The following is a 12,547-nucleotide window of genomic DNA, read 5'->3' as shown; positions in this document are numbered from 1 at the left end:
TAATAAAAAACAGTTTCAAGAATGAGGGTTTTTTTTGGCTCGTTTTTTTTACTTCTCCCTCGCTCTTTTCCCCTCATACCTCTCATGCCTCATGCCTCCTGCCTCATGCCATGCCTCATGCGGTGGTTGCTTGCTTTGATTTGCCCTCTTCTGGAATCTTTTGGTCTGGTTTGACATATGTTCAGGTCAGGTTCCAATGCAACGATTACCTACCTAGTGGCTAGTCGCTCGTGTGGTTCGGACGGGAGTTTTGTTGTTGGTGGTACCTGACGATCTAGTAAGGTGTAAGGTACAGGAAGAAAAATCGATCAATTGATGTTTACCGCTCTTTAGCGTCTGTCCTCCCTGTCTCCTTCCCAATTAATGGGTAGGTGGCTCGAGTGGGTAAGCGGAAATCCATTTTTTTTTTTGGCTGGTCGTGCTGGTTCTGCTGGTTCTGCTGGTCGGTAAGCGGTTATTCGAGGCACATCTTAGATATTGCAACCCTGTGGCCAACCCTGTGGCCAACCCTGTGAGCCGATCGAGAGATAGCAGCGTAGGATAATTTATTAATTGACTTAACCGTCTTGAGGTATATTGCACCCCTACCCTGCCGTCTCGGGTGCCAATCTATATTCCATTCATCGAAACTCCAGTGCGGTGGCAGCGTGGCCTGTGTAAAGTCCAAACGTAGACAGACTTCAATTATCCGAATTATCCACTACGGACTACGAGGCACAAAGTACCTTTCCGTTGGGTATCGTCATGTTCCATGTTCCATATCTCTTCCAGAAGAATAGCTATTCTTATGAATCCTATCACTTGATCTTCCTAAAGGGGGTTGGTTTTCAACTTTTCCTTCTCCTTCGAAAGCAAGGAGGAAGGTCTAATTCCTATTCCCTATAAAGTTACTTCCCTCGTACATACTGGAAAGGGTTGAAAACGCATAGAGTTTTCCCAAAAATGATATTGCTGCTTGGGTAACCTCGATGTCAACGAAGCCTATCTCGTAAAAGTAACTGCATCCCGACTCCCGAGTAATCAAAAGGAAGATCTGAGGCAATTTTGGAATCTATTTTTGGGTGAATGCGAGAATGCTCAGTACCGGTCCGTCCGTATAAGCCCCAGTTTGCCCAGCCACGAATAGTTTCTGGAATATAGGTCATCACCAAGCCAAGGATATGCTGTACCCTGATATTTTATAGTATGCTTGGTGCATGTCGTACAATCTCTAGACAGTTTTTTGGGGGGGAAGGGGGGAAGGAAACCAAAAGCCATTCAGAAAGTCCCCCCCAGTGATAATATTTCCAATCAATCTGTCTCCTTGACACCGTCCTTCCGCAAGGCCAAAGGAATAACACTCAATGTGCAGTAGATTATTCATATTTAGAGGTTACCCAAGTAGGTTATTCTTCCACACGAGTCATCATTCACGTTTGGCTGCATGAAGCAAAATCTACCTCAACACTCGGACTACCCTAACTACATACTCCCTAAAAACAATAAGAACAATTACAACAATAACCAAAACAACAAGAAGAAGCCCTTGAAGCCTAAAACAACGGCTCATGGAGAATGAACAAAGTCCTCTTTCTCTCTCCACCACAATCCACAAATTCGCTGTCTAGATTTTGTCACTCCCCCAGTCTCACATGGCGGATCTCCAAAACACGAAGCCGAAATGACTAATTCCCTCACGGATCCCGTGATATTCGTTCTCATGACCATCAGACCTCCAAATTTGGCCAAAACGCCATAGAGTCGACAAGGATATTTCAAAACAAGTTCAAGAGATATTCCGACTAGATTGAACCATATTATTAAAATAGCAATAGTGAGACTCATACACCAACAACAATCACGAAAACGAGAAAGGACAATGAAAGCAGTGCAAATTCATGACCTAAGCGAATCAAAGGTTTGTGAGTAATGGGATATTAGCGCTCTCCATATGGCAGGTTTCAATTCAATCAATTCAGACAAGATTTTCCCATTCATTTCTCCATGTTTCGCCATTGTTCTCCATATTTCCCCATTCTTTTTTTTCCCAAATCACGCTTTCCTCTTTTCACTTTAGCTTAGAAGACTCTTTCGTCAACCCCGCCATTTACTATTCCCCAAATTGATTTCTCTTACCCCCAGGAAATCATTCTCCAACGTCAACCTTACTCAACCTTACTCAACCTTACCTCAACCGTACTCAAAACTTCATCTCCTACATCCAATAGAACATCCCTTTCCGCCCATCTGTCTCCTGACTGTGACAAACGCATCTCCTCATCCCTCATCACCTGTCGTCATTCGGGGTCTGGATTGTATGTTGAGAATTTGTTGGAATCTCATGACTAAGAGTTTGCATTTTTCATTACACATCAGTCCATGCCATTACTTGGGTCCAGAGGTTCAAACAAGGTCAAGAAGACAATATTCCACCATTGAGTCTCACACTTTCCCAGCTTCCCAAGGACCGTGTTGGTTTCTCTTACCCCAGATTGTGTCACCTGCCGCTAAAAACGACTCTTGATTCAATAAGCGCCGATTCACCGTGTTGGATCCTCACCCTAACCTCTTCACGGCACGCAATTTGATTCCCGAATTTCTTCATATAGTACTCCACAGTGTTCTATACTACACCGCTAGGTTAACGCAACCTTTCCATCGTTAAGTAATAGTGCAGTGAACCCGCATATTCAAATTACATTACGTTTCTCTTTGTCTCATGGCTTCCTCAGAGAATCATATTGGTCATGAGCAACAGGATCAGCACGGACATCGAGATCAGCACATGAACAGCAGAGAATATGCTGTGTCCCAAGATGCTCAGGATCCTCTTCGTCAGATCAGAAATGAATTTCTCATTCCTTCTACGGCTGATTTGCAAGCCAGGACTTTGTCAAGTTTAGGTACGAGATTCTACTCCAGGTAGTTGGAATATGTTGACTAAATGGCACCTTAGAGTCTCGAACTTCCTCTCTTGGCGATCCCTGTGTTTACCTTTGTGGAAACTCACTTGGCCTACAGCCGCGTACTACCTCTACTCGCATAGAACAATATCTCAAGACTTGGGCAACTCAAGGTGTATTTGGTCATTTCAAACCCCTTTCTGATTCACCTTTGCCAACATGGCTACATGCAGATTCAAGTGCTTCGGAGAACATTGCTCCTATTGTTGGTGCGGAACCTTCGGAGGTCAATGTAATGCAGACTTTGACTGCCAATTTACATCTTCTCATGTCTGCATTCTACAACCCTGATGCTAATGGCAGGCACAAAATCATATTGGAAAGCAAAGCATTTCCATCAGATCACGTGGGTAGCCCCTTTTGCGATAGTCACCAATCGTTTATGGCGGCTAAATTACATACAGTACGCCGTAGAGTCGCAGATCCGGCATCACAATCTCTCACCTGCCACATCGATGATTACCCTGGAGTCGCATTCAATTACCGAACCCACACTCTCCACAGATTACATACTCAAAGCCATTGAAACCCACGCTAAAGATACAGCGATTTTGATACTCCCAGGTATTCAATTCTATACAGGCCAGTTATTTGACATACCCCTCATCACACGCCGGGCTCGAGATCTCGGCATATTTGTCATTTGGGATCTCGCTCATGCAGTCGGAAATGTTCCACTGTACCTTCATGATTGGGACGTCGATGCAGCTGCCTGGTGTACTTACAAATACTTAAACTCAGGACCGGGTTGTATCGGTGGAATGTTCATTCATGAAAGGAACACTCAAGTGTCCGCTTCGTTACAGAGCACAGAAGCGGGGGCAGGATTTGTAAATAGATTAAGTGGCTGGTGGGGCAATGACAAAAATACGAGATTCGCCATGGAGAATCGATTCGTGCCGATAGCGGGCGCTGCGGGGTTTCAATTGAGTAATCCAAGCGTGCTGGACATCACGAGTCTAAATGCATCTTTGGAAATATTCAAGCTTGCCGGTGGGATGGAAATGTTGAGGGCGAAATCTGTGGAGCTGACTGCTTATTTGGAGGATTTGCTTTTAAATACAGCGATCTTTGAAAAGAGCAGGTTCTCAATCATTACCCCTCGAGACAGAGAGCAGAGGGGTGCTCAGCTGAGTCTCCAACTCGCTGATGGATTGTTGGATGTAGTCATGAAAGAACTGGAGTTGAGGGGAGTGGTCGTAGATGAAAGACAACCCAATGTGATAAGAGTGGCGCCGGCCCCTCTGTACAACAGCTTCGAGGATGTATGGAAGTTTGTGAGGGTATTCAAAGAAGCAATGGACATAGCTTGGAAGGCAAAGCTTGGAGAAATATCTGCCGAGGGCACACGGGAATTAGAATTGACCACCTGAAGAGATAATATGTCATCGCAATGGCAATCAAGTCGATCAAAACAATTACTTCCATGTGTCAAGTGCACGTAGTATAAGCTTTAAGTTATCTGAAAGTTTTTGTCGCACGTGATGCAGTGATGTGGAGTTCGATTTTCGATTTTCGTCCGACTTGATGATCTAATCTGAACCATCTAAATGCTGCTTACGTTTCTGTCAAGTTTACTGACTTCACAGGCAAAGATTTGACCTTGTTCACTAGACCATTCTGATGTGCATCAAGTATGGCGAACGGGCTTCCAAGTGGGTTTGAACCTTTCATATGAAGCTTTGAATAAAGTCTAGCCAATTCCAACCTCCCCATTTAGACCATTGCCTGTTATCTTTACGTCCGACTCATCATATTCAAAACTTGCATTGTCCAAGGCTGACCACTAGTCGTACAACATCTTTCGCCAAGAGTTCTGGGCAATCTGTACTACAGAGCTTGGCCGCTACCCTATGGATAAAAGGAAAATAGGAGAATATTCAAAAGGACACATGCATTACGCAACACTGAGCCAAAGGAATAAATCATCTCGCAAGGCGAATATGCGCTGGTGAGGAGAAAAAAAACTAGACGGTTTTTGCACCTGCACTTGTGTGGACTGTCTACGCTGCACAATGCGGAAAGCAGAAACTGTGCATGTATTTATCAGTTTTTTGAGTTGATTGTAGCACTTGATCATATCAAAGTCTTTACAGCACAGTAGAATATCAAATTAAAATACTAGGGGCTGGGGTTACAGATTCGTGTCTGCTGCATATTACACTAGTTCCTCGAGGGTAATGTAGATAAAGAAAACTTGCTATGGATATTTTGATCTTGCTATTTTGATCTTGACAATTTTCGGTATCGATTATTGATCATGATTAATGGGGGGGGGGGGTGGAACTTGTCCCGGACATACCAGACATGGCAACACTCCAGTATGTTTGAAGAACGTGGATATTAACTTTCAGTACCATGCAGTCCCTGTAACTCAGGCGTTTTGAATCCGCAATCACGTTTCTAACATGGCTTTGTACCTCGAATACCTAGATGAAAATGTGATTGTAAAATTTTGGTTCAAATTAACAGTCTTCACAGTGAGGACAATTGTCTACTTCAATAGCGACTTGAAATACAAGAACACTCAAATCATATGAATATACTGATTGTCCAACAGAGTGCTCTTGGATTTGAATGGTTGCCAATTGCCTCTCGATGTTTCACATATATCCAACTCTCCCCATCTCATCAGCTAGTTTGGAATCCTCTAGTCCCTAAGACATACATTTATTTTGTATCTTTCCCTTTGAACGAGTACAGGGTTTGCTGGGTTTCGATCGTAAAGACAATAGAGATAAGTGAAACTTGTACTTCAATGTCTAGTTTGTGCACATAGTATCATTACTGCGAACTACATCCAGATAGCTAATGGCTTTTGCCAGTAATCTACGCTTACAGCTTAAGTCGAATAAACAAACGAAATTACCATCGATCAAGTGATTTTGGTTCGTGCGGATTCGCAGGAATTTTTTTGATCTCAACCGCGTCAGTTAAAGGGATTCGTACTTTGCAACATTTCAGTCATTAAATTGAATATTATATATGAGCGCAAGAAATCCTTCGATTGTCAGATTTGAGGTAGAATGTTGAGAGATATTAGTATTACTATGATGTGCGTATTCTTTAAACACGATATTATTACTTCCTCATATGAAAGCAGGTCGACATGCAACTTATTGGGGACCCAAAACAGAAAATCATACGTCAGGGCTCATTCGAGCTTCATGAAAGGCTCATTGACATACTAACAAAAGATCAATCCAGACAAATGTTTGCTTATAGCAAAACGATGGATTATCTATGGACCCATGCGTACTCACCTAGCCTTTCCCTGGAGCCATCATGCCCTCTCCAAAGCTCTTTCCCAGACACGCACTGTGCTCTCCCAAACGATCTCTCCTGCATTTACCTTCCTGTAACTCGGAAAAACGTCACCATCAGGTGCACTCTCATCATCTGCCTTGAGCCTGTAAACCCCATTCAAATTCCCATTTTCGTCGACCACCGAACTCCTTGCAGTCTTTACACCCGCAGGTAGTTCTACGCCCGAACTAGCCCCCTCTCTTAATTCGGTAGTTGGACACCTCGCACTAGTTGCCAAAAATAATCCCCTTTCTCCCGCTTCCTCCACACTCATTGCAAATAAGTTGAGAAAAGGTAACATCACCCATCTAAAGAAAGTTGATGGAATGGCATAAAAACCCGTTGTAGAAGACATCAATCTACCAAGAGCCCCAGTATCCACAAATCCCGGACACTTGTGAATGGAACTTATGCATGACTTCGACTTCGCCAGTTCTTCGAAAGCTAGAGTTGTTTGGGTTGTTCCACTACTAGCCGCTTTAATCATGGTGAAATCTTGCTTTACTTCGAGATCGTCGAGATTAATCGATTTCTCTTGCCCCCCCCCCCCCCCCCCCCCCCCCGCTAAGATTGAAATAACTCGGGGGTTGGGGGAGGTTTGCAGCAGGGGAACCAAGTTGTAGGCGAAACGGGAGACGAGAATAGTAACGGAGGGATTGAGGGATGTCAATCCCTTCAGATGATTCTGGACAATATCAATACATGGTGGATAGAGAGGTGGCTATGACTAAATATACATTTCGACCATCGAAGGACAAATAGCCTGCACTCATGAATACGATATCGACCTTTTCTTCTTTCCTCTTAATCTCATCGCAAAGTCTATCCACTTCTCTGATTAAAGAAATCTCGCCTTCAAGGAAGTTTAGTGTTGCTGACGGATTTGAAAGTCTCAGATCGTTGAGTAGATGCCCTGCAGCTGATTCCGATCGTCCAATGATATACGCCTTGGGAGCATTTGCGTACTTGATGAATGCTTTTAATGTACCCATACCAATACCTGATGTTGCACCCGCAAACACGGCAACCATACCAGGAGTTCCTTTAGCTTTGAATGCCGCATTCGAGGCCTGAACAGCATTGATGGCGACCATAATGCTGTCAATTTGAATGGGGGCTGGATATTGAGACATTGTTTGAAATGTAGTAAGGCTCGAGCAAGGGTAGCAGAGCTCACGATCTTATGGAAACAACGGAAGGAGAGAAAATTGAGGGATGAATGATCTGAACGAATAACTTACATGTTAGAGTAGAGTCTTACCTGATATATATAGCCGGAAGCATCATACCATCACAGTCACTTATTATAAGTCTCAATTTGATGTCAAGCTGTATGCATCTCGGATTCATGAAAGTTGGAGGATGAATGCGAGTATGGGCCGAGCTTTATCTCCTAACTATTTATAGATGTCGCCGACAACAGAAAGAGAGAGGAGATCAGGGTACAAGTGCGTCGTGCTGACACACAACACAGGCCTCTTCCAAAGGAAGAGCAAAAGAGCAGATTAAATTGCTGACTAAGAAGAATTTGATCAAAAAAGTGCCAAGAATTTTCTCGGTGAAAAGTGCTTTTAATGCTTTTCAAAAGCCTTCTCCTCATACTTCGGAAGAGGCACACATCACGTAGCATGAATATGAATATGAATATGAATAGGAGTAAGTCTAGTTAGACTTCCAAAGATTGAATACAGTTCTGTTCATTGGATGGCACAAAATGTTATCAAATTATGTCATCAATTAAAGTCTATTCATAAGTTCTGTCGGAAAAACTGCGGTCGAATAAATATTGCCCATCTTGACCGCTATTGCTGAGCAATGTTTGTAACTTTTGATAATTACATTACCTAGCACCTACGAACTGTCGAACGTTGTAACTTTTTCCGTCTTCCACCTTCAAGCCAATACTCCGATTTTGGTTCCAGTTGAACATGGCGACCCATTCTCTTACACGCAGATGTGCTGGACTTACCTCTACAAGTCCCACATCAGTAGTTCAAGGATTTATAAAGACCGCCACAACAACCCGGTCATTCCACCACAACACCCCGCGTCCAGTCTTGGATTTTCTTGTTCCACGTTTGGGTATTCCCTTGCAGTCGGCATATGACCTCAAGCAGAATGAGATAATAAAGAATTCCTTGAGATGTTTCTCGACCACTAGGACACGAAAAGCTACCATGACCACATTCAATCCACAAAAGAACGAAGATGGCACAGAACAGAAGATTGAAATCACATCGCGTGCTGCAGATGTATGTATCATTGCCTTCCTATTTTATGTGCCTAATTTACAATGGAACAATATGCTAATAACTTGCTTACAGCGTTTGCAACAACTCCGCAAGAAAGAAAACAACCCTAATCTTGCCCTTCGAGTCGAAGTCCAGTCAGGGGGTTGCCACGGGTTCCAATATGTGATGTCTCTGTGCGACCTTCCCGCCAATATATCCCGAGATCTCTTCTCGAAGGATGATATCCAAGAAGAATCCTCCCCTGCTCTAAATACTTCATCCACAGATCCAAATGATATGCCTACATCATCGACTCCCTCGAAATCAAAAAATCCGACCACGTTGGATCTTCGCGAAGATGATACAGTATTCAGCTATATTAGTGACCAATCTCACGCTAGTGTAGTTATGGACGTGTTCAGCCTCGATGCCTTGAAGGGTAGCAGAATAGATTACGAAGTCAAGTTAATCGGTTCCGAGTTCAAGATTGTTGACAACCCGGCCGCGACTAGCAGTTGTGGTTGCGGAACAAGCTTCGATATCAAGTTTTGAGTCTGAAGAGGATCGATAAGTGTACTGTAAGTTACTAGATACGATATACCATTTGGGGTTTGGGTTTGGCGTGAATAGCATGGTTTGACACCACGCGGTGTTGAGCAACAGATTAGCGACCACAAGGGCATGCATGTCATAAAAGAATTCTTCCATTTTTAGATGGTCTTACCCACTGCTTCCGGGAGAGTCTTGTATGCGTTGGTAAAATCTCAGAAATATGGCATGTATCAACATGAGCTAAGCATGGGAAGCTTTGTTCTGTGCAAGAAGGGACCTGGGAGGTACCGGAGACAAAAGGTACTACGTAGTCAAATCAATGCTGGAAGACATGAAGAGCAACCAATTTGATAACAATGATTTACAATTTACAAGGAGTGGTGGTGATAGTGATAACGTACACATAGAATACAATAGCACAGGGACAGTACGCAGTACAAGTTGTTTTGCAATAAAATCAAAATGGTATCAATTAATTCATAGAAGTGTATCATTCATTTGGTTTCTTATACGCCATACATGCCAGTAAACGCTAAGCCAAAGAAAAATATCCCCAGTCCCATCACCTGCTTTAGTTCATTTGTCTGACCAAAGCGTTGATCTTCTCCTCACGGTTACCGAGGTCACCACCGAGAACGTAGTGGTTGAACTTTCTTGGGCGGAAACCACCAGTTGGGTTGCTGAGCTTGAATGGCCAGAGGAAGTTGGCAGCTTGCTTGAAGTTGGGGCCAACAGTGAAGATCTCGTGGATCAAATCTTCCATACAGACGATACCGTACTTGCCGAGGTTGGCCTCGATGATGGAGTTGTCGGTAAGAGCAATGCGTTGCTTATCGACCTTTCCGTAACCACGCTTGTAGACGAGCTCACGAACGGTCTTGAGGTTGGGGTAACCATAGGCGATCCATGGCTCGACGACCTTGAGCATCTCGAGGGTAGCCTTGGTCATGCGAACGAAGACACCGTTGTTGATTTGAAGAAGACGGAGGAGCTGGAGGATCTTGCGGGGCTTTGGTGCGATCTTGTTGATACCCTTGATACGGATAACGAAGACCAACTTAGGCTCAGCTGGGATGTAGAAAGAACCAGATTGCTTGGCGACACGAGCAAGACGGATCTTCTCACGCTCCTCATCACGGTACTCCTTAACGTACTTCTCAGCACGCTTGAAGATGACACCACGCTTCTCCTTGTTGGCCTATATGACGAGATAGATTAGCCTCAAGATCATGTAAAGTTTATAAGAACCAATGGCATGTGTTAAACTTTTGTCAGACCCGAAAGATGGTTAATTTGGACAACATCGACGTAAAGTCTAGTCGCAAACATGGTTGTTTATGCATCATATAGAGTAACACATGCCATGTAGTATTGGGGTTGGGTTGTAACACACCTTCTTGACCTTCTCGGTCTCAGCGGCTCTTGCCTCTCTCTCCTTGGCTTGACTCTTGCGCTTCTTCAAGAGAGTCTCAGGGATGAGAACCTGCTGGGCAGTTGGGGTGGTTCTATATCAAATATTAGTCTTGTGTCCCGCATACATATGTATGGAGAAGAGCGCCGAGAGGGAATTGCAGCTATAGCGCAGCATTCTCGCAAAAGGCAAACTCGACTGTAATGATTTTAATCGGTGAAAAATGAACCAGGCTCGACGACCCCTCTTCCCACGAAGGTAGAATCGCAGGACTCAGTTCACAAATATTCTCATCCAACAAAACCTTGGCAAAAAAACCAAGAAATATGCACAGCATAATTGAATGTTTTCATGGTCCTTAGAAGATACCATTGCATTTCCATCCTTGTGCGGCAATTATTTTAAGGGAGAAGATTTTCATCTTCAGCCCCAAGACCCCATACTGCATCTCTCGAAGTGCAAGTCCAAGAACCTGAATCAACGAGGGAGTAGCTTAGGACAGTTCGAGCTGGAAACCATTTTCAGTTTCCAGCTTTCGAGAGGAACGCGACCATATCTGAATCCAACACAATCGATTGACTCTTCGAAGGAGTTTTTGGGGAGATTCTTACGTGGCAGACATCGTGGCGGGTTGTCGGTTTTCGAGGTTGTCGTATCGAAGAGAAAAAAATACAATCCTGAACGCGAAAACTTTATTGCAAATCTGGATGTGTGAAAGTTTTCTCGCTTAAAATGGAGCTAGTAGAGCTAGCTTCGAATTCCAGTGACCGTGCTGACGCGGATATCACGTGGTGTTTCGATTCACGAGCGCCAGAGAACTTCAGCATCAAACTCTTTACTTATATTCTCCAAATCATCTATACAATACGTAAAGAAAAGTCTCAGGTCTTGTTCTAGAGTATTGAAATTTGGGAAATTTAGTCTAAATTAGTCTAAGAAAGTCAAGATTACTTCCAGGTATTTTGCATCACCAGAAACTCAGTATTCAATAATGTCCACGATATATGCCATTGGTTCAAATGGCTCAGGACAACTTGGAATAGGCCACAAGGAGGATGTATCAGTTCCAAAGCCAGTTCTATTCCACGACGATATACCCGAAGGAGTGCAGCAAATCAGAGCTGGAGGTAATCATACTCTCATTTTGTCGACTTCAGGTAAATTATATTGCTCGGGCGATTCATCCAACGGAGCTTGTGCGCTCACTCCTGATTCGCACTCTTCCCATTCGAGATTTCGACGTGTGAAACTCGCGGATGATCCGAAAATTAATGAAGCACCGGTAGTTTTATGTGCAGCAACTTGGGAAGCATCGATAATTGTCCAACAAGATGAAGATGGTCATGCGACTAAGATATATTCTTTTGGGACAGGAAATAAAGGGGAGCTGGGACTGGGAGAATTTTTATTTCGATCATCCAAACCTCAGATGATTGAGGACTTTCCACCCACTGGTTTGCAAGTCGTTGACCTTGCCTCTTCTGTCAGTCATGTGGTGGCCGTTCTAAGTAATGGGGACGTTTATGGTTGGGGAAGTGGCCGAAAAGGACAAATTGGTGAACCAGTCGGTATTGTGCATGCTCCTCGCATGATTGAAGATCTTAATTTTAATGTTGTTAGAGCTGTCTGCGGAAGGGAGTTCACATATCTTTTGGCGGAGTCCTCGAGTGGGCAACATAAAATTTTAGGGTCTGATAAATGGAACATTAGATCTTCAGCACCAGAGAAAATAATGGGTTGGACTGATGTTGGCAGTACATGGGGAAGTATCCTACTTCTACAAGAAAACAAAGCTCTTTTGTGCTGGGGAAGGAATGATCATGGGCAATTAGCCCCACCACAATTACCGCCCGCGCGTCAGATTGCGATTGGCAGTGAGCATGGCCTAGCACTCACAGTGGAAGGCGAAGTATGTGCATGGGGATGGGGTGAGCACGGGAACTGCGGACCAAAAACGAAGAATGGAGATGTGAAGGACACCTGGAATGTGGTGGCATCCTCTAGATACTTGCCACCGGGAGCAAATATCTCATATATTGGCACTGGCTGCGCTACTAGCTGGGTCTGCCTAAATGCATGATAGCCGAAATAAGATGGGCAAATCA

General features: G+C 43.9%; 5 protein-coding genes across 5 annotated transcripts; 3 read left to right on the top strand and 2 right to left on the bottom strand.

The window, feature by feature from the left end:
* Window positions 1–1,292: 1,292 nt before the first annotated feature.
* Window positions 1,293–4,425, top strand: EAF01_005358 (uncharacterized protein). Its single transcript, XM_038913613.1, has 3 exons — window positions 1,293–2,882; window positions 2,936–3,288; window positions 3,347–4,425. Exons 1-3 carry the CDS (start codon window positions 2,699–2,701, stop codon window positions 4,313–4,315), a joined length of 1,506 nt encoding a protein of 501 aa, XP_038771699.1. The 5' UTR covers window positions 1,293–2,698; the 3' UTR covers window positions 4,316–4,425.
* A 1,800-nt stretch (window positions 4,426–6,225) lies between these two features.
* EAF01_005357 (uncharacterized protein) lies at window positions 6,226–7,381 on the bottom strand (the record flags this gene model as incomplete). Its single annotated transcript, XM_038913612.1, has 2 exons — window positions 6,226–6,933; window positions 6,986–7,381. 2 exons carry the CDS (start codon window positions 7,379–7,381, stop codon window positions 6,226–6,228), a joined length of 1,104 nt encoding a protein of 367 aa, XP_038771698.1.
* Window positions 7,382–8,115: 734 nt separating this feature from the next.
* Window positions 8,116–9,470, top strand: EAF01_005356 (uncharacterized protein). The gene is made up of 2 exons (XM_038913611.1): window positions 8,116–8,500; window positions 8,573–9,470. The coding sequence occupies exons 1-2, from the start codon at window positions 8,177–8,179 to the stop codon at window positions 9,029–9,031; spliced, it is 783 nt and encodes a 260-aa protein (XP_038771697.1). The 5' UTR covers window positions 8,116–8,176; the 3' UTR covers window positions 9,032–9,470.
* A 2-nt stretch (window positions 9,471–9,472) lies between these two features.
* On the bottom strand, window positions 9,473–11,064 carry EAF01_005355 (uncharacterized protein; the record flags this gene model as incomplete). Its single annotated transcript, XM_038913610.1, has 3 exons — window positions 9,473–10,229; window positions 10,425–10,536; window positions 11,054–11,064. The coding sequence occupies 3 exons, from the start codon at window positions 11,062–11,064 to the stop codon at window positions 9,603–9,605; spliced, it is 750 nt and encodes a 249-aa protein (XP_038771696.1). The 3' UTR covers window positions 9,473–9,602.
* A 369-nt stretch (window positions 11,065–11,433) lies between these two features.
* On the top strand, window positions 11,434–12,522 carry EAF01_005354 (uncharacterized protein; the record flags this gene model as incomplete). The annotated part of the gene is made up of 1 exon (XM_038913609.1): window positions 11,434–12,522. The coding sequence occupies one exon, from the start codon at window positions 11,434–11,436 to the stop codon at window positions 12,520–12,522; it is 1,089 nt and encodes a 362-aa protein (XP_038771695.1).
* Window positions 12,523–12,547: the final 25 nt, after the last annotated feature.

Source organism: Botrytis porri (assembly GCF_014898465.1).
Source record: "Botrytis porri strain MUCL 3234 chromosome Unknown BPOR_006, whole genome shotgun sequence".
Classification (NCBI taxonomy): domain Eukaryota; kingdom Fungi; phylum Ascomycota; class Leotiomycetes; order Helotiales; family Sclerotiniaceae; genus Botrytis; species Botrytis porri.
Note: the sequence above shows the minus strand (reverse complement) of the source record. Positions and strands in the feature narration are given on the sequence as shown.